The sequence below is a fragment of the Mus caroli genome, unplaced genomic scaffold (assembly GCF_978045245.1).
Source record: "Mus caroli unplaced genomic scaffold, Mus_caroli_1 scaffold_18, whole genome shotgun sequence".
In the NCBI taxonomy this organism is placed as follows: Eukaryota; Metazoa; Chordata; class Mammalia; order Rodentia; family Muridae; genus Mus; species Mus caroli.
The window spans coordinates 20,372,793-20,393,831 of NW_028227273.1; the positions used below are offsets into that span (position 1 = coordinate 20,372,793).

General features: G+C 38.3%; 1 protein-coding gene across 12 annotated transcripts in view; it reads right to left on the bottom strand.

The window, feature by feature from the left end:
- The window catches only part of Birc6 (baculoviral IAP repeat containing 6), a 167,167-nt gene that overhangs the window by 118,540 nt on the left and 27,588 nt on the right, over window positions 1-21,039 (bottom strand). For all 12 annotated transcript variants that reach the window (XM_021186110.3, XM_021186109.3, XM_085833029.1 and 9 more), the window contains exons 4-9: window positions 20,618-20,811; window positions 17,291-17,402; window positions 16,506-16,588; window positions 13,519-13,902; window positions 8,892-8,950; window positions 2,145-3,539 (exon numbers count right to left, since the gene is read on the bottom strand). In XM_021186110.3, coding sequence (XP_021041769.1) covers window positions 2,145-3,539; window positions 8,892-8,950; window positions 13,519-13,902; window positions 16,506-16,588; window positions 17,291-17,402; window positions 20,618-20,811 — 2,227 coding nt within the window. The remainder of the gene's footprint in view (window positions 1-2,144; window positions 3,540-8,891; window positions 8,951-13,518; window positions 13,903-16,505; window positions 16,589-17,290; window positions 17,403-20,617; window positions 20,812-21,039) is intronic.

Consider the following 21,039-nt stretch of genomic DNA (forward strand, 5'->3'; position numbering starts at 1 on the left):
CTACAAGTATGTGTCCTGGGCCAAATTCCTGAAGCACCATTTTGGGCAATTTATGGCAAGATGGCAACTTCTCAGATCCTCCATACTGAATACCACAGGAACTCACTTTATATTCTTTTATTTTTTGTTTTGTTTTGTTTTTCGAGACAGGGTTTCTCTGTATAGCCCTGGCTGTCCTGGAACTCACTCTGTAGACCAGGCTGGCCTCGAACTCAGAAATCCGTGTGCCACCACGCCCGGCAGGGAATTAATTTTGAGGTCCTTCAGCTTTTGTTATACTCTGACAATGCAGTATACACAGTTTAAAAGACTTAACAACACACTGAGCAGAACGCCTCTCTGCCATTCGTTAGCCCTGTGATTAGTTACTGAACTCTCCTTCACTTAAGTTTACTGATCTGCAAAATGGGCTCTACAAAAAGCATATGCACTGAAAAATAGGTGTGATCACTAAGAGTAACACACTAGTGCACATGATCATAAGTTAAAATTCCCTGGAACTTTCTAGTACTTAAAAGAGCTACTCTCAAGTCTCACGTGTCCTTCAAAGTTTTATCTTTCTGAAATTATGCTGAATGTTCCTATTTTATATCTTTACTATTATTTTAATGTACTTTGAAGATTTTTCCCCCTTTCTGGGTATTAAACTAGATGTAGCTCAAATTTGTAATCTGAATCAATTAATGTATAAGCTACTACCCTCTTTGGCCAAGCCCTAGGAATGTACTTAACAAAATACTCAGCTTAATAACTCCAAAAGCACAGATAGAGGTTTGTGTAGCTTTTCTTAAATCCACCAACTCTTCATTATAGTCATCTAGGCTTCAAGAATTGTGTGGCCCTATAATTCCAACTAACCTATCGATAGCATATTTGTTATGATTCAAAATGCCAGTAGTATTTGTGAAAATCTATAGTGCAGTTATTTGATTTATACATATTTATATATATGGAAATAGTGCACACTATCCAAAGGGGGTCTCAAATGTTTCAAAACTAATTTTTATCAGCCAAAGCTTATAAGAAAAGAAGACGCCGGGCGGTGGTGGCGCACGCCTTTAATCCCAGCACTTGGGAGGCAGAGGCAGGCGGATTTCTGAGTTCGAGGCCAGCCTGGTCTACAAAGTGAGTTCCAGGACAACCAGGGCTATACAGAGAAACCCTGTCTCGAAAAACCAAAAAAAAAAAAAAAAAGAAAAGAAAAGAAGACCAGCAGGGAGTGGTGGTGCACACCTTTAATCCCAGCACTTGGGAGGCAGAGGCAGGCGGATTTCTGAGTTCGAGGCTAGCCTGGTCCACAGAGTGAGTTCCAGGACAGCCAGGGCTACACAGAGAAACCCTGTCACTAACCCTCCCTACCCCCCAAAAAAAAAAGAAAAAAAAGAAGACCAAATATCTTATCATCTTACAAAACTAAAGACTATTTGCTAAGTTGTTTTTTCCAGAAGTAATCTGTGCCAGAAACGTTATATAAATTGTTTGATTATAAAAAGCCTAAGCAATAGACTATAGGAGCTAGAGTAGAAAAAACACATCTATAAGTGAACTATGAGGGCCTTTACACAGAGGTGCAGCAGTGGGGGGCTCCCTAACTAAGGTGACAACATACCCACACACCCTTGCTTTGTAAGCTGCCATGACAGGAGCCTCCCTAACTATTCATATGTGCCCAGCTGTGACTAACTAACATCTCTGAAACCATGTGCCCAATAAGTCCTTCCTCCCTCAGCAGCTTCTGTGTGCTCTCATACCAACACACATGGGCCCTCTTATCCAAGTTGCTAAGGAAACTAGGTCCACAAATGTAGGTAGTCAGTATTCACAAAGTACCATGATACTTGAAATTAAGCAAAGCTCTATCTTGCTACACAATCCAGGGTGGCCTCAAACTCATGACCCTAGAGTTTCACCATCCTAAGTAAACATTTACACTCAGCTGAGAAGATACTTTCTGAGAACTTACTAAGCTAATTACAATAGATTTCTTGCCTAAGAAACTTTAAAAAATAAGTTTAAAGGCATTAAAAACAATATTACCTAGAAAGAAAAACTAATCTCTTACATGGATCTAAAATTCACATGAGATAATGTACATAGACAAATGTCACCGAAGGTTTCTCAGAAGAATCAAGCAAGCAGCTCACCTTTGGTGCACGCACACAGCCTGTCTGTGCCTGAGCAGTAAATGACAGAAACAAATGTATCCTGTTCTTCAGTGCCCTCCTTTTTCGGAGGCTCCACTTTGGCCAAAATTTCGAAGTTTGAAAGGTCTAATACTTTTACGTATCCTCCCTGAGTGGTTACTACCAGGTGTCCAAGCGTAGAAATGTCAGACTTTTTTTCTCTTTCAATCCCGTTCTTTGAGGCTAACTGCATTTCCTCAGCAGGTTCCTCACAGTCATCCTCTCGATTATCCAGTATATCTGGTGGAAGCAAAATGAGCGAGGTAATTGTATCCTGGGGATCTTTGATATGTTGGATTTTTACTGGCTCCTCTTCTAACGTCACTATTCGAGTGGTATAGTTCATCTTGTAAAGAACTAGATATCCCCCGCTAACATTCCTCTGTTCTGGCTGAATGATCAAATGCTCCGGCACATCTGCTGGTGACTCATGTTGGATCACACTGATATTTGCACCATTCACTACAGCAAGATTGGATTCCAGATCACCTTTACGTCTATTACATAGTGCAGAGTTTAATTTATTTAAATTATTCAAGGCCTCGACTTGATTTATTGCACTCAATGATTCCACAGAGCATGTCCGCAGTCCTACCAACAAATGAATTCCATCAGCACAAGGAGTTATAGAGTCTATACAAAGAGTCTCCTCCTCTGCAAACTTTGGTAGCCTCAAGCACTGCACCAAAGTCCCAGGCTTGGGGAACACAGAGTTCCACTTCTCGGAATCTGGAGAAGTGAGGCTGGCGGCTGCATCTGCAAACTGCTGGATGTAAGTCACAGGTGGATCCTGTAACAACAACTGCTCCTGGTTGTCCAGCTCCATTTCAATAATCTGCGGAACTGTAAAACCGTCATCGTGCAAACTTTTACTCATGATATTGTTCATCTGTGAAAAGATTTTCCCTGCTTTCTCATCAGATTCTTTGATACTATAAAGAAGTAACACAGGTAAAGTCCTCCTGACCAGAGGAGAATTCAGTTCTGAATTTGTGCAGGATTCATTGTCAGTTGACCCTTGTTCTGATATACTTTCGCCCTGAGTTCTGCTTAAACCATCCAGTGACCTGTGAGAATTACTGCTAATGGGTGAGGTAGCAGGAGACTTATATGCTAATAAGCCTCCAGCCAATAAACAGGGGAAGGGAATGTTGTGCTGCTCCTGGTGCTTTTCCTTTGTCTTTTCACTCTTAGAGTTCGTTAGGGAGGGGTTTGCCCCAAGTTCTTCAAGATCCTTAACAGTATCTTCAAGCACATTAGCCACAATCTCCCACTGCAGTTTTTCTGGCTGCTGGAGAATGCTGAGAGCTGTTATATCAAGGCTTACTTCCATGGCTTCCTTCTGTGATGTATGCCCTTTGAGGAAAAAAAAAACAAATTGGCACATTAGATGCAGCAGCTGTGGTCATGCAAATCACTATCAGTACTTCAGTGAGGTTTTCCTGATTCATCTGACCTATGTATTACTAAATAATACTAGAACTCAAAGGATTTCATGGCCAGCAGGATAGATCAGCAGGTAGGCTCTTGCCCTGAAGCCAGCCTCAGCTTGATGATCACTGGGACCCACAAGGTAGAAAATGAAACTACTTCCTGCATGCTGTCCCGCTGACCTTCACATGTGCCAATACATACATGCATACACAAAAATTAAGTTATTTTTTTATATCCAATATTTTAAAAGAAATATAATCAAATGTCAGATGACCCTACATATGAAAACTTAAAAAAGACTACTAAAGAAATTCAAAATTATTTTTAACTCAAATATATTTTGTAGAGAAGAAATTGATTCTTAAGTCATGGTAAAGTATTACTATATTATTTAGTTATTGCTTTAAATTGATGCTAAAAGAATAGAATTTCTGGACTTCATTTCTAAACCAAAAATACACCCAATATTCTTTGTGTATTATAATTTATTGATTCTCTCAAATACCTAAGAAAAATATCATAATCTTAGTTCCTTTCTTTTTTTTTTTTTTTTTGGTTTTTCGAGACAGGGTTTCTCTTTATAGCTCTGGCTGTCCTGGAGCTCACTCTGTAGACCAGGCTGGCCTCGAACTCAGAAATCCGCCTGCCTCTGCCTCCCGAGTGCTGGGATTAAAGGCGTGCGCCACCACGCCCGGCTCCTTTCTTTTTTTAATACTTTAAAATTCAAGCACCATTTCTTCCCTCTTGCTCCACAATGCTGGCGGTCACATAGAGACAAAACCCCACCAGAGACAGCAACCAATTCTCCACTCAAACACTGAACTGAAAATTCTCTCAACCAATTTTGATTATTTTTTAACTTTCCCAACAATATGAATCAGTCAGTAAAAACAGTGGGGGAGAAAAAAAAAAAACATTCTAATGATAGGTAAAAATAAAGAAAAGATAAAACTTACAGGGTTACCCAGAATTTTAAGATAATCTGGGATTATTTTAACTTTACATATTACTAACCTCTACAACTGAAATATTATCTACCTGAAGCTGAAGAGTGAGCGGTCCATTCCTCTGAACTCTGTGGTTATAATAACAAATAGCCATCTCACTAAGTGGCACTATCTACACATACTTTCCCAGATTGGAAAAAAAAGGAAAGTATTTGCGTAAGTTTAATTAATTAAAATCTATTTCCTTGAAATGCTTACCTATTGGATGTACTAAATTTAAAAAACTAACTTTTTAAGTTATGGCAAAAAATTATCCAAATAGAATAGTTTTAATCTATGTATATATTAACTCAGAATAAATACACAAAGCGCATAAAATTAGGACAATATTTAAAGTAAATAGTATGCACAATGAAGCTATTTAAAAAGAAACGATCAACTATGCTAGGTGGCTCACTGCTGCAACCCCAACAGGAAAGACTGAGTGGGGAGGGTTACTCTGAGTATGAGGCCGGTCTGCACTACAGTGAGTGCTGAGATACAGTGAGACCCTGCTCAAAAGACGCAAGCAACTAGAAAAATAAATAAACAAAGAAAAACATAGCAAGTAGCTCTATTATTCTACTTCCTCTTATACCCACTGAATGCACATCTGGGACACCGGATAATCCAGTATGAGACTCTGACATCTCTAACGCTGTTCCTCCTCTTCAGTGTATGTTTACGGTGCTCTGGAAGGAACACAGGACTTTCTGCAGGTCAGATCACCACTCTGCCACAGTCTGACCCTTCATTCAAAGTCTCTGCTAGACATACACTAGACCACAGAATTAACTTTCAGGCAATCTGTGTGTAATGCAATACTTTCAACCACTCTGGAAAAGCCTTCTGTCCCTGGCTTTAAGTAGCATCAAAGCCAGTTTCTAACAGCCACACGTCCTGATTTTGTCTTGGCTGTCTTCTAAAGCCATCAACGTTCAGTCTGTTCTCGATTCTCCAGTCAGCCCTGTTTTCAGCCTTCATGAGAAGTCATGTTTCCTTGACTCAGATATATGATTCAGGAACAAACTTTTCTCTTTGAAATCAAGTAAGAACTTTCAAAACTTATAATCTTCAACCAAAAACAGATGTCTCTTATTGTGCACTCTTACTTCTGAGGTTAATACTGCCTACAATTTAACTACGTCATTCAAATGCATATAAATCACTTAGAGGAGTTCTAAAATGGCATCTAAAAGTTGTAAGACAATTCAGGATGAGACTACATCTCTCATTACTATCAGGTTTAGATGTTTACTCCATAATCCTCCAAAAGGTTACTGGTATAAAAGTATAAGTTAGAACCTATATTTTTGAAATTAGTCTTAAACAAAAGTATTTTCCTATGAGCAAACAGCCTACTTAAAAACCATCAAATGCAGAAATTAACTAGGGCTAAGAGGATGGCATAGTCAGTAAAATGCATGCATTGAAAGGAAAGCATGAGGGACCTCAATGTAGTCCCCAGAACCTATGCACAACAGGTCAGGCAAGCAAGCATATTTGTAACCAGCACTAGGGAGGCCAAGACGAGCAGGTCCCTGGGGCTCACTGGCCAAACAGTTTGGTCTAGGACTAATTAACTCTAAGTCAATGAAAGATTCTGCCAAAGAGAAAGAAACACATGCACATAAACACACACATGCACACAAACACTGGAGGTGCCTCCAACACACGTGAACTCACACTTATGTACATACATATACTAAATATAAATAAAGGGATATATTAAGGGATATTAAGGGATATTTAAATTTTTAAAGTGAAAGGATTTTACTCCTTACTGCTATGATCTTTTAATTCTATTCAAAGACAATACTTCTTTAAAAATGTATCACATGTACCAACAAAAATTAAGGCCCTGGATAACACTACATACCTTTAATCCCAAAACTCAGGGGACAGAAGCACAAAACTCTGTGAGTTCAAGGCTAGTATGATCTATACAAATTCCAAACTAGCCAGAGCTACATAATGAGATGCTGTCTCAAAAGAAAATAATATATAATAAATGTCTGCATATTAGAAACTGAAGTACATCCTAAGGCAGTGTAGAAAATCAAACAAGCACAGATGAAAAACACAATGATAAAAGAAAAGTAAAGAATATAGACCAAATGCAAGTATTATTTTGGAAAGTGAGACAGCGTCTTGCTGTATAGTCCAGACTAGGCCCAATCTTATAGCAATCCTTCTGACGACAGCCATCACGGCAGACTATGGGGTTGCCAGCACTCCCCCAAAATGTAAGTACTGTTAATCTCCAAAATACAGACAAGGTTTTTAGACCAAAAGAAAAGAATACAATTGTGGCAGACAATTAGGTTAAAACCAAAAAAACTTAAAAAAAGATGAGAGGGCATTGAAAACACTTACTATAAACACTCATAAGAAAAAAAACTAAAGTCCACACAGTTAAATAACCTAACAAAAACCAGGAGTCTTTCCTGTAAAAAAGTTCAAGGTTCCAGAAAGTCTCCAGTACCCACCCTATTTCTCTATGCACGATTAAGAAAATGTAACAGCATGCCAATTCTATGTTTGTAAAAGGACAGCAAAGGAGGAAAAGGCTAAACGGTGTGCACTGTGTTTGTGTGTGTCCACAGACCATGGAGCATGTGTGGAAGTACTTGTGGAGTCTGCTGGCTCTTTTCACCAACAGAGGTCTCAGAGACGAACTTAGGGCATCAGCATTGGCAGTAAGCATCAACTACCTACTGAACCACCCTGGCCGCCTGGTCTGAACTTTCTAAATGGAATCAGTTCTTTTTCTTTTCTAAAATTATAAATCTCTGTATCTCTCAGGGCATTTTCATGTCTTTTTGTTTTTTCCAGAGCTAAGAACTTTAAAACTGAGTGTTAAACAAAAATCAGTACAGCCTTCTCCTTAGCAGCATTAAAAATAATTCATCACAAATCAGAATTTAGAAAACATTTGCTATTTTATAATAACGAGTTTTTAACTGCTACACTACACAAACTCACACTTCTTCTAAAGACATAAAGTATGTTTCATATCCTTGACATGTTCATGATATGGTATTCTAGTTGCAATAACCATCACTTTATAAACAATGAGCATTTCCCAGGTACTGTGAACAATTCTTTAATGCATGCTAAATACCATTATTTTACAAAATATAACTAGACAATAATAATAAGCAGATTGGGATGTATACTCTAACATGATAGGGCAGAGGCAGATGGCTCAACTAACCATAAGCTGGATATAAGGCTTGCTACACAATCCTGAGGCTTTAAGGTCAGATCCCCAGCACCCATAGAAAGGCCAAGCATGGCATCTATTAGTGACTCCAGCACTGAGGGATACATAGACCGGTGGAACCCTGCAGCTATTTGACTTGACCAGCTAACCATGTCAAATAAACAAGCTCCCAATTTAGTAAGAGATTTAGTAAGAGCTACTTGTTTTATACAGGTTCTTTATACTCAAAGAAGTTAAAACTGTAAAATCATCAGCATGTGGCATCAGGGAGATCTTGCCTTGTTTGCTCATGAAATACTAAGGTAAAAAACCCTGTATAAAAACCCTGTCTCAAAAGTAAGGAAGGGTTTTCATACTAAGGTAGAGAAATAACAGACCTTTAACACATCAACCTCCAGCATATGCACATATGAGCATTATCAAACACATGCATGGACCCATAAAGAAAAATTATGCAATAAGGCCATTAGAGATGCACTAACCTATCCTATGAATGACACTGAAAAATATTTAACTCATGTGAGCCAGATGCTGACATATGCCTCTAATCCAACATTGAGTGTATATCAAGGCAAGAAGAATGTAGAGCTCACTAACAGAAAAGCAAGCTCCAGGAGAGAGAGCCTGGCTACCTGACAGCCATGCTGCTTTTACCTTAGCATTTCATGAGTAAACAAGGCAATATCTACTTGATGTCACAATGCCTATGAGTTTACAGTTTCAACTGCTTTGAGTATAAAGAACTTTTATTTAAATATTATTCTGATTTAAAGAGCATAGCATGCAAATAAAATAAGCACAATTTCTATTCTCTGGAATATGTGACAGGGAATACTTTATTCCCTGTAAATGAAATGACTGTCATTTAAATTTTAATTATGAAACACAATGTTCTAATACTGAATTCCAAGATCTGACAGACATAGGACACTGAAATGGTGTGTATCAGTAAAGACTTCCAGTTTCACCAAGAAATTATCAACTAATTGGTATGAAGATTTACTTTGAACAGTATAAATATAAAGAGATATAAAATATATTCTCTAAGGTTTTTTTGCATACCTGTCACAGAATCCGATCTGGAATGCTCTTCACTGTCTGAATCCTCCAGCAAATCATCACTTAAAGACAAAGTAACAACAATTTCAATTCAAAAGAAAAGAAAACAAGTGAGCCTTACAGTCCAGGGATATGCATCAGCTACAATGCAGGAACCTGCATGTGTCAGATCTTGGGTTTAATCCCCAGCAGGGAAAAAAAGAACACACATCACATAAGAAAGCAAAAAAGACACAGCACAGCTGGGGTGGCTTATCTCCTATACTTTAGAGGGGGCAGGGCTGGGGATCACACTGTATGTTCTATTCAAGCACTGTTAGCACTGAGCTCAGGGCTGGAGAGATGGCTCACTGGTTAAGAACAGTTGTTGCTCTTAAAGAGAAGCCAGGTTCAGTTCCCAGCACCGATATATATGATGGTTCAATTCGGAGGGCTCTGAATCCGTCTTCTGAAACCTCCATCAGCACCAGACACGGACATGGTACACATACACACTTGCAGACAAAATACTTAACACACCTAAATAAATAAATGTTAAAAATATTTAAAAATCAAACAAAACCGAGCTACAACTCCAGTGCAGAAATGCAGTGTTTAAAGCACTATTACATAGCTAAAACAATAGCAATATACAAACTGCTAAAAAAATGTGATATAAATCAATTTGATATATAACTGCTAAACAATTATAAAGCAGTAAATGAATGTTTACATGAAAGTTTTTGTGGAAGGAAACCTCTAAAATTCTAGTATTTATAGATATAGGAAATTAGAGATAATTTATAGCAAACACAAAAGAGAATGTCAGCTAGTCAAATCAAACTTGAACTTGTTGTAGTAAAATACTAACAGCTATCATCAACAAATTCAAGACCATTACTCTAAAACCAAAAAAACAGTGTTATGAACATTATGTGTGTTATGAACATTATGTGTGTGTATAATGTATTATAAAGGTATTCACACCAACATTCACTCTGATTGTGTTTATGGGTATTCATTCAGTGAGTCACAGTTCAGAAGACAGGAGGAAAGACAATGATCTGTCCTTTGCCCTTCATTCGGGTGGCCAAGAAACTGCCAGGTGGCATCTTTGCATCACCCTTTCCTCGTTCTTGCAGATGTAACAGTTGTCTGCCATGTCTGAGGGAGGGCAGAGGGAAGGGGGAGCCGGATCAGATTTATAACTACAGAAGAAAATTCATCCAAAATGTAGGTGGTAAGGGCAATAGTCCTATGGGAGGGGCTGCCCAGAAGGTGACAGGGCAGCAAAGATAAGATGAAACATAGATTTAGAAGGTGTTGGAGCCAGGGTACTGGAGGGAAATGTATGCTAGCCAGGTCAAGGCATACTAAAATTAACTGTTGCACATGCGTGTGCATGTCTGTCTGTCTGTCTGTCTATCTTTCATTTGTAAACCCAGAGAGCTTCGGAGCGGTACAGGAAAGCGCCAGTTTAGCCAAATAACCGCTGCAAGAGGTTCCCTATGTTCTCTCTCATTCACATTCCTATCTTTGCCAACTTTTCTACAATAAACATATTTACGCACATACTATTCAGCTTTTAGGTGACAAAAAAATATTTTAAAAAGTAACAATCAAAAAAAAAAAGAAAAGAAAAAAGAAAAGTAACAATCATACAAGATAAATTATAGGCAAGTTACAAATCATACAAAATAAATTACGGTAAGTTACAAGTTTAGATAATACTACCTTTGTTTTAAAGCTAATATAATATCATTAATTTTATCAATGCCATAGTGTCCTCAAAAATGAAATTCAGAACATCTTTGCCAACTCAGCAAAATGCACAAAGCCAAGCAGTGTAGTAAATGTCTTATCTCAGCACTTGAGGTCAGAGGTAAGATCAAGAGTTCAAAGTCAATCTAGGATAGATACTCAAGAGCCTGTCTCAAAAAAGAAATATATATAACAAGTATAGCATCTAGAGGAAATTAAGTATGCTATCATGTTCTCATTGAGGACATTAAGAATTGTGTCAATGCTTTGTAAAAATGAGTCAAAAGTAATTCCTAAACAAGTTATACTGTAATAACTTTAAACCCAACGTTTAATCTCAAATTGTTGTTCCTAAAGTTAATGGAACCCACATTTGATATGTGAAGATTAAACATATTGCATCTTGTGTCACACAAAGTCAGAAGTATTTCTATTTACTAGTAATGCACAGGACCCCCATTGCCTCTGGAAGGGAAGAGGAAGCAGAAGTCAAGAGTCAGGGACAGAGCACCAAGGCTGTATTTTGCTCTGGGTTTTCTTCTGCTGTAAAAGAGGGCATCAGCACACTGTCCTGCTTTACCCTCCGCGTGCTAGGTGCATGTGTTCCCCGTAATGCTGCCTGTTCCTCTGCCCCTCAGGCCCTTCCCACCTTTTTGGCAGGAGAAGGAGTCTGGGACTTAAACCCAGGATCCCCTTTGCCCCTGCTGGTCAAGCACTCTACAAGCGAGTACATCCTCAACCTGGAGTCCCGCTTTGCCCTTCTTATTACCATGTGGTTCACTTCTGTGTACTACCTCAGCCAATTGGTCACTAACTATATAATGCTGTAATAAATTTCTGCTGGAAACAACACAAGAGTATAATAAACTGTGTTTGTGTGTGTGTGTGTGTTGTGTGTGTGTGTGTGTATGTGTGTGTGTATGTGTGTATACATGTATACATGTGATACACTTCCCCAAAGAGGAATGTGGCAATCCTAGAAGCCTATTTTTATGCAACTTTTAATCTACAAATTTAAATTTTAAAACAAAATTCTAATTAAAATCAATGTTTAAAATGACAGGCCAATTTCATTATCTTCCATAATTACCCACTAAATCCTTTAATAAAATCATAAAAAAAAAAAATCAAGCATTCTTAGTTCTAGTGTTATCAGCAAATGTGCTAATAAACTGAGACAAAAAGAGCTAAACTGCTTGCCACTCAAACTTTCAGGCAGATGTACAATAACAGAAAATAGCCATCAAGTTTTCATTTAGTCTGTACCAGATCTCAGGTACAATTCCTTTATCTGTCAGTCAATTTCCACAAGTTAGTACCATGACAAAGTATACAAACTTCCCAATTTATATGTTTTGAATTATCAATTAAATGTCTTAATTTTTATTTAACAAAATTTTGTATCACTTAAATAAAAATGCATGTCACTGAGCCTAGTAGCACACCTGTAATCCCAGCACGCCTGGGAAAGAAGCAGGAGAATTGCTGTGGATTTGAGGGCAGGCTGATCTATGTAATAAGCTCCAGACAAGTCAGGGCTGCATATCAAAATCTTGTCTCAAAAGGACACCCGGGGGTGCTGGGGGAGACATGACTGGAGTATAGCAACCATGGCATCAGTAACTTTGAACATCCAGCAGGTAAAAGGCAGATACTCTCAACCAAGTCACAGTTAAATATGCTTCATTTCACATTATCCCCAGTAGAGTCTGCACAGGGATAGCTGCTATCATTCATCACACGCTCAGGGGCTATTATTTCTGTTTATGTGACTAAAACTGAGCCATGTGAAACTGGCCCAATTTAAAGTCAAAAGTGGAGATTCTTTGGAAACCAGAGGGTTTCCTGGACTCTGTACTCCCATCTCCTATAGATCAGATAAAGCCACAAGAGTCAAGAATCTACCAAAGCAGCTAAGGGTCTCAAGCTCTATGCAAGCTGCATCCTGCAGTTCTGAGGAGTAGAGATATCCACATCTCAAGCCAATGCAGGTGTCTAAACAAAACAAAAACCACCAGCCATGTCTCCTCAATCCTACTAGTTTGCTACTGCCTCAGCTACAGTTATTTGCTACTCAGGGCCACTCACTTTCAGAACTAAGAGAAAGCAGGCTCATTTCTGAACAACTATTCTGTGGAACTAGGAGGTAAAAGGTAAAATTACAAATTTAATCCACTGCTTTAATATTAACGTTTCAACTTCCTTTTCTTGTTTTATTTTTGTTACGCCTTTGTTTAGATACTAAAGACAGAACTAAGGACCTCACGAATGCTACACATGCACTCTGTGAGCTACAATGCCTAAATGTTAGGGTTTAATATGGCAATGGCTTTCTAAAGACTGGAATTTACTTTTTCAAGAATTATATAGTTTGACATTTATTGCATAGAAATGGATTGACAAGAGTACCTACGTAACAGATAATTTGACAAATGTATTTTAGCCTGTTCTATATAACTGGGACTACTACTGTTTGCTACCCGTTTGGCACTGGGCACGTTTACACGTTTCATTATCATATATTTATTCTTAGACACTTGTCAATATTTCTACCAACTCCTGTTTGTCTTAGCTATATAACAAAGGAAAATATCATGTGGAGAAAAGGTGTATTTAATACACAGTGGCATTTCCTTTTGTGTGTTTTATTTCTTGGTCTTTTGAGACCAAATACTTACTTTATGTTCCAACTATCAGATCCAACTAGTCTGTGGTAATCTGAATGAAAACTTCTGAATTTCATATAACCTTCAGGATTTCAGCTCAACATCTATTTTCTATTCTCTAACTTGAACCACTTTTTTGTTCTCATTGAGTTAAGAAAATGAAATTTAGAATATGAAAACATGTACCACTATAAATACTACATTTAAAAAAAAAATACACGTACCTGTCTCCTTCCAGTTTCGGTATGTCTGAGCAACTAGAAGAGTCTTCCAGCCATGCCAAAGTGGGTCTCCTTGAATCAACCCCTGAACTTGGGTCTCCTGATAGGATCAGCTGTTGCACAATTGCTGGGTCATAGGCATTAATTTCAAACTTCAAGTGCACCTTCATGAGTTTGGAGACATCCCATATGCAGATCTTCCCACGTTTGGTTGCAGCAGCTAGAAACTGAGGACAGCTCCCAGACCCAAAGCAAGCTATTCTATCAGCTCCATCTGCAGAAGGAAGCTGTGCAGGACTCGTTGCCAGGGTGACTGACAAGGGCACATTCTGGGTGTGCTCGCCCTTCACAAAGGGGCAGTTGGGAGAGTGTCTCTCATGTTCGGACCTTCGGACAGAGTGAAAAGGGGAAGTTTAATGAAGAACAAAGCAGAAACTAGAAGATTGCCTGCTTTGTAGATACATGTAAAGTCTTACTCTTCCATTTTTATATACTGGGATGTGGAGTGTGGCAGAGGCAGGTAAGTACTAGAATCCAGGCTTTGAGCACATAGAACAAGTACTTCACTATTCAGCTGTATTTCCAACCCTTAACTAAGCTTAGCTTTACCTGCTTACTCAATCTCTTTAAAGTACCCACGGTGCTCACACTGTCCATATTATGGGCATTTATTGCTAGCAGCTGTACTCATTTTAACTGAATACAGTGTGGAATCAGCACTACAATGCAAATCATGATAAAAATGCCCAATTTCCTAATATTTCCATTTGGTTTTCTGTTGTTTGTTTCCTTGTTTATTTTCCTTCATACCATTTCTTTTATTTTTTTTAATTTATTTACTATATGTAAGTACACTGTAGCTGTCTTCAGACACACCAGAAGAGGGCATCAGATTTCATTCATTATGGATGGTTGTGAGCCACCGTGTGGTTGCTGGGATTTGAACTCAGGACCTTTTGGAAGCGCAGTCGGCGCTCTTAACCACTGATCTATCTTGCCAGCCTTTCTCTCCCCCCCCCCTCCAAAAAATTTTTTTTTTTTTTTTTGGTTTTTCGAGACAGGGTTCTCTGTATAGCCCTGGCTGTCCTGGAACTCACTTTGTAGAGCAGGCCAGCCTCAAACTCAGAAATCCGACTGCCTCTGCTGGGATTAAAGGCGTGCACCACCACACCCGGCATATAATTTCAAAGTGATACTTTAGAACAGGATCCTGCTACCAAAGACATAATCTTTGTTTCCTTACTCACAGCATAGAGAGCAAGAGAATTTTACTCATAAAGCATGCTATTTCTCAGAACAGACGCTTGTTTTTCACACCACACCTGCAGCTTACTGTTATGACGTCCTGGGCAAACTGTAAAGCACAGTACTTGAGCTACATTGTCTCCCAGCCAAGTTCTAGCGCATTTCCCCTTTCTACCTTCTCTTAACTGAGTTTTAACTTTTTAATTAGATATTTGAAGCTACATGTGTCTGTGTAAAATAAAATTAAAAGCCAACTTCATTTATAGCCAACCCCAATAATCTCTTAGCAGATTTCAAATAAGAGTCTTAGGATCTTAACTAGTACAGCTCTAAAATACTTTTAGTAGTTTATGGGAAAAATTTATTATTTTACTATTATTTTGTTAATTACTTCAAAGAATTTTAAATCACCAGTAGCACTGAGCCACTCTGTAACAGTTTTTGTAAAACAAGAACATACAGAATGTTACTGACAATAATCACTAAAAAAGATAAACTTGGGGCTGGAGAGAAGGCTCAGCAGTTAAGAGCACTGACTGCTCTTCCAGAGTCCAAAGTTCAATTTCCAGCACACACATGGTGGCTCAGAGCCATCTGTAATGGGATCCAATGCCCTCTTCTGGTGTGCCTGAAAACAGCAACAGTGTGCTCATATACATAAAATAAATGAATAAATTTACAAGTATATAAAAAGTTCTTCTAATTCTCTACTAATCCTCATGAATTTGTCAAACTATATTGGCCATAGCAATTTTTTACAAAGAAAAACACAGCATCATTATGTAGCTTTGAATGGCATCAAACTCACAAAAGATCCACCTGCCTCTGCCTCCCAGAAGCCACTGTACTCTTGGTGGACATTTAAAATCTTTCCAGTTTTTCACTGTGATGGCCAATCTTGTCATAAAGCCAAGCATACAAAAAGAATTAGCTCCTAAGAGTAGAGAGGTAAATACAGAACTGACAGAAGATAGAGAATACCCACTTTGTTTGCTTGCTTGCTTGTTTTTTGAGACAGGGTTTCTCTATGTAACAAACTATAGGTATATTAGCTGTACTAGACTTTGTTAACCAGGCTGAACTTGAACACACAGAGATCCACCTGCCTCTGTATCCTACGGGCTGGGATTAAAGGTGTGGGTCATTAGATTAAATAATGATTTTTTTGGTTTGGTTGTCAACTAATAAACATGAAACTTCAATCCATTTTAGTACAAACTATGCGACATCTCTGAAAATTAAAAACTGTTTCTACTGCTTACTGGACAAGCACCCTTGCTACACTTTTTTTCTTCTAAATTAAGGCTTCATAGTAGATCTTGGGTACTATTGCATATTTAGTGTTAGTAATAAAATATTGTACAGTATAATTCACAGGCTCAAGATGCCCTGTAAAAGGTTACTTAAAATTAAAACTGTGTACTATAAATACTTCCATGCATGAATTCTCTGTTAGCTTTCCTCAATGGCCCAGAACTACACTGCTACAGTAGTGCTATGGTTGGTGTAACATGGCCTCTGGACTGCTAAGAGCCTACTTCTATCTTAGCATTTTCCCTATGCAGATTTTGGAGTACTGTGACGGAATATAGAAAGAACTACCTCATTTTTCTTAAATAGCAAAATACAGCCAAAATAACACATAGGAAAAAAAGAAAAGATTACATCAAAATCAAAAAAGCAAAATTTAGAAGTACTATGATACTAACTTTTAGCCAATTACACCTAGGAAACTCAAGACTCACCAAGGTTCATCCGTAGGTTCCCAACAAACGAGGCATACACTACAAGTAAAACACATGGCTCTATCATCTCCAGATGAAGCAGGCTGCAAAAATAAATAGAGGAGATATTTATTTTAACAAATAAATTATGTTAAAATAGAGGAGAAAGGAGGGAAGAAAAAGGGAGAAAAAGAAAAGAAGAAAAAAAGAAAGGTGGAAGAAAAGAAAGATGGTGGGTACCTAGAGGAGAGAGATAAGGGCAGGAAAGAGAAAAAGAAAATTCAACCATTAATTGTCTTTTCAAAAAGTTCCCAATTCCAAGTACAATTTTCCAAGGGGGAAAAATGTACAGTATTACTCCATTCATATCAAAGTAAGTGTTCAATAAATTTTCAGGCAAACTAGAGCAACATAGTGAGAGCCTGAATAGAAAATCTATAACCAAACAAACACATGAATAAATAGATGCAGTGTCTCACTGCATGTTTCTGGCTGGGCTGCACCTCATGGACCCCCCTCACGTCCAAGTGCTAGTGTTTCAGGTGCATCGCCACTTTCTGCCTTTGCAGAATGACTGCTACTCAAGAATCAACTACCAGATTATACGAGTTAGATATGTGAAAATAGCACATAGCCAAAGACATTTCCCAAAATGACACTTAAGGAACACATCAATTTGATAGCAAAAAGAGCAAATGTCTTAATCTGAAAGATTAAGTATCAAATAACCCAGTATAGGACTAACAGCATAATAAAGTACATAGCTAGGTTGCAGAAAAAAAAAATCTATTAATGATATTTTTTACCTGGTGATAAAATCCAGCTTGAGCCATGGGATCTGGCTGTGCCCACCTATAGCCAACATGAGGCCATGAAGTGAAAGTCTCCCTTCTGTTAGCTTCACTGTACATCAATGCCCTAATAGGAAAGAGACAGTAAAACATGGGGATGATTATATTGAGATTTTTATTTTCAACTAAAAATAATTGTTTTAGTAGGTTTAAATTCCCCAACTGTAAATTAACAGAAAATCTGACTTGTGACTATAGAAATCAAATTAATTCCACAGGTAGATTCAATTAACTAATAATCAGAGAGCAGGAAATGAAGAGGCTGACTTGACGTAGAGCCCTGCACCCTTTCCTTTGGCCACAAGCGGGCTAAGTGGGCGTCTGTCTCCGATTTACTGTCCAAACATTTAGGCAGTCCTTCATTTTTATTTCTTTTCTTTCTTTTTTTTTTTTCCTGGTTGTTTTATTAACTAGAAAGCGGGGGCGAGGGAAGGGAGGGTGTTCTCTCTCTAGGGGAGCTGTGGCTCTAACAACCTTTAGTTTGGTTTACTTTACTTCAGCTTAGGTTATATCGAGACAGTGTCTCAACTGTGCAGCCCTGACTGACCTGGAACTCACTATGTGGCTGGCTTAAAACTCACAGCCTCATTCTCCCTGCTGGGATTAAAGGTGTATACCACTAAGGCCAGAAACTCTAGTAAATTCTGAAAAGTGTTTTGCAGCCTATAACCACAGCACTCAGGAGCCTGAGGCAAAAATATCATGAGCTGAAAGACAGCCTTATGAGACTACCTGGAAAATAAAATAAAATCTTCACACGCTCATAGTAAAATGCTTTACTTCAAAGCTATGTCAAACTATAACTCAGGGCATCAGTGAATTTGTTAAGGACAATAACAAACTAAAGTCCAAAAGCCTTCAGATAAGAGCACACTATTGAGCAAAGTTTCCTCTTGCTTTTATAGCTCTATACACAGTAACTGAAAGCAAAGTAACAGAGAAAAATCACGACAAAACAGACCAGAAAAATACATTTCTATATAGCTGTCCAAAACTAATCCATTCAACAGTACTGTACTAGTCCACCCCACTGCTCTGGGTGACTGCTGAGAGCGCGCGTGGGAAGGGAGGAGCACAACAGTATCAGAACTTGATGCAGCTGCTTGGCCTGCATGAAGCGCTTGGATCCAATCCCCAGCAATGCTATGTATACCTGGTAGCAATTCTGTTAGCCCAGGACACAGACCCTTTGAAATACAGTAATAGACATTCCCCTTTTTGGAAAATATAAATTTTGAGGGCTAGAAAGGTTCCATGTTTAGGATATGTCTTTGCCAGGAGGGAGGGTGAGACAATGTCTCCTATAGGACAGGCTAGCCTCAACTCACTATGTCCACCCATGTTTCTGTAGATTCATTTACTAATGAAATAACTTGGAAACTACATCAAATTAGTGTGTGAGGATATTTTAGCACACAGAAGGAACATGTGACTAGAGTTAGAATCACCTAGACAACATATCCCTCAGGCACACCTGCTAGAGAAATGTGACTGAAGAGGGGATTAAAAAATAAATAAATAAATAAACCCTTAATTTGGGAGCCACTAGCCTGTCCCTGAGATTCAAACATGAATGAGAAGGGGAAACTAAGTTGCATACAAGCATTCACTATTCTCTGGTTCCTGTCCCCTGTGAGCTGTAGCCTCAAATTATAAGCTAAAATAAGCCCTTTCTTCCCCAAGTTGCTTCTTTTCAAAAGTAACTAAACAAAACAAAATCCTATCTCATGATCTCATTCCCTAAAATGCAACACTTATCACAGTGTGCAGTAGCATCTTCAGAGACAGCACTGTAACTGCAAAAGAGCTCTGCAGAGTCGTTAAGATCTCAAGGTCTGAGGTACTCAGACAGCACCTGCTCTTATCACACACTTCTTTTTCTCTGATCCCTTCCAAACAGGTTCCAAGAGTATTTTCATGATAGCCGTTAACACTTAGCACCTGATACTCAGATTTCATGTGGCCTACTCTGTTAATCTGACCAAAAGACACAGAGAACAGCATTGCTCTAGCAAACAAAAACCCTCACCACTTGCTAATATAATTAATAGGAATTGTGTCTGTAATAAATCACTTAATACAAATAAGGAAAATGAATAATGTGGAGGATAAACTGCTACATACTATGAATATAAGAGCCATACTTAAGTTACAAGTTCATTCATTCAGAATTGCACTTGCTAGCTTCACCATACACTATTTATAAATGTAGTTCAAGAAAATGCAAAGACAGTGACTCATCCGATGAAAATGTCAGACATGAAACATTATAAGCTTTAGATTTACATAAAACAGGTACTCAATAAATCTGAAAAGAACTGATGGTAGTGGTTTGATTTTCAAAGTACTATTTCAATGTAGGGCAAACAGCATAAAAATTTTAAGGCAACTACTCCAATGACCTAAGGCGGGGAGCACTTCTTTTGCTTTGAGAACTTCATACCTATTTGAGACCTTCATTGTATTCACTGTGAATACAATGTATTTTAATCACACCTACTCCTCCATACTCCCTTCAATGAACCCCCCCCCTTTATCTTGAGACCGTCCCAGATAGTTACAATGTATCTATCTGATCACATCCCACCATTCCAAGGGTAACAGTGTGCGCTTTACTTACCCTCACAGTTCTACACAGTATTTGTCAGAATTCATGGCAAAGGTCAATACATTTCATTAATGGTGAAATACTACACACCCAACCAATAAATGGCTTAAAATTTCCTCAAATAGCCAGGCATGGTGGCGCATGCTTTTAATCCCAGCACTCACTTGGGAGGCAGAGGCAGGTGGATTTCTGAGTTCGAGGCCAGCCTGGTCTACAGAGTAAGTTCCAGGACAGCCAGAGGTACACAGAGAAACGCTGTCTCAGAAAAAAAAAAAAAAAAAAAAAAACACAAAAAAAAAAACCTCAAATATTCACTTAGCATTGGAATTTTCAAAATACAGTCTTGGACTCCCCTTCTTCTTTTTTTTATTGGGGGGGGTGAAAAAATAAGCTCCAACCTTTATTGCTAGAGAAAGTTCTACCCTTTTATTGAGTAAGAAAAAGTCCTGTCCTTGTCAATGAAAAAAAAACTTTCTGTTAAGAAAAACCCTTATAATTCTTTTAGAGAAGAAAAGATATGTCCAATGGCAGCCATCAGCTCACAACATTTACATATAAGTAAAATCTACTTTCTAGAACATTCTAATCATAAGAATATCTGCAGTAGTTTTTACTGAAATCCTAAAACTAGAAATTCAATCTCAGCATACCCCAGGAACAAGGAAGGATCCTACCTGTCTACAGAGCGGCCTGGCCCGACTCCAAGTTCTGGACGTGCACTGGGCAAGAGGTAAGACAATCTGTCCATCACTGAGGACGCCACAGGTAAGGCAGCAATATTTTGATTTATTTTCTTAAGTTCATTTACAATGGCACTGGCAATAGACTTCAATACGTGATGAGGAAGATGAAATGTAACTGTGGCCCACTGAAAGAGACAAGGATATAGTAAGCAAAGCAATACTTGTCCAGCTTTAACCCAGATCTTCCCCTTACCTGACCTAGTGAAGAACCATGTATGTATCCCTAATGTCAACTACACTATCAGTTGCCATAAAGTAAAACATTAAGTATTGCATTAAAACTGTCAAGATACAGAAAACCAAGCAGAGTCTCCATCAGTGGAAGGATAGATACTATACAGTATTGTGAGTGA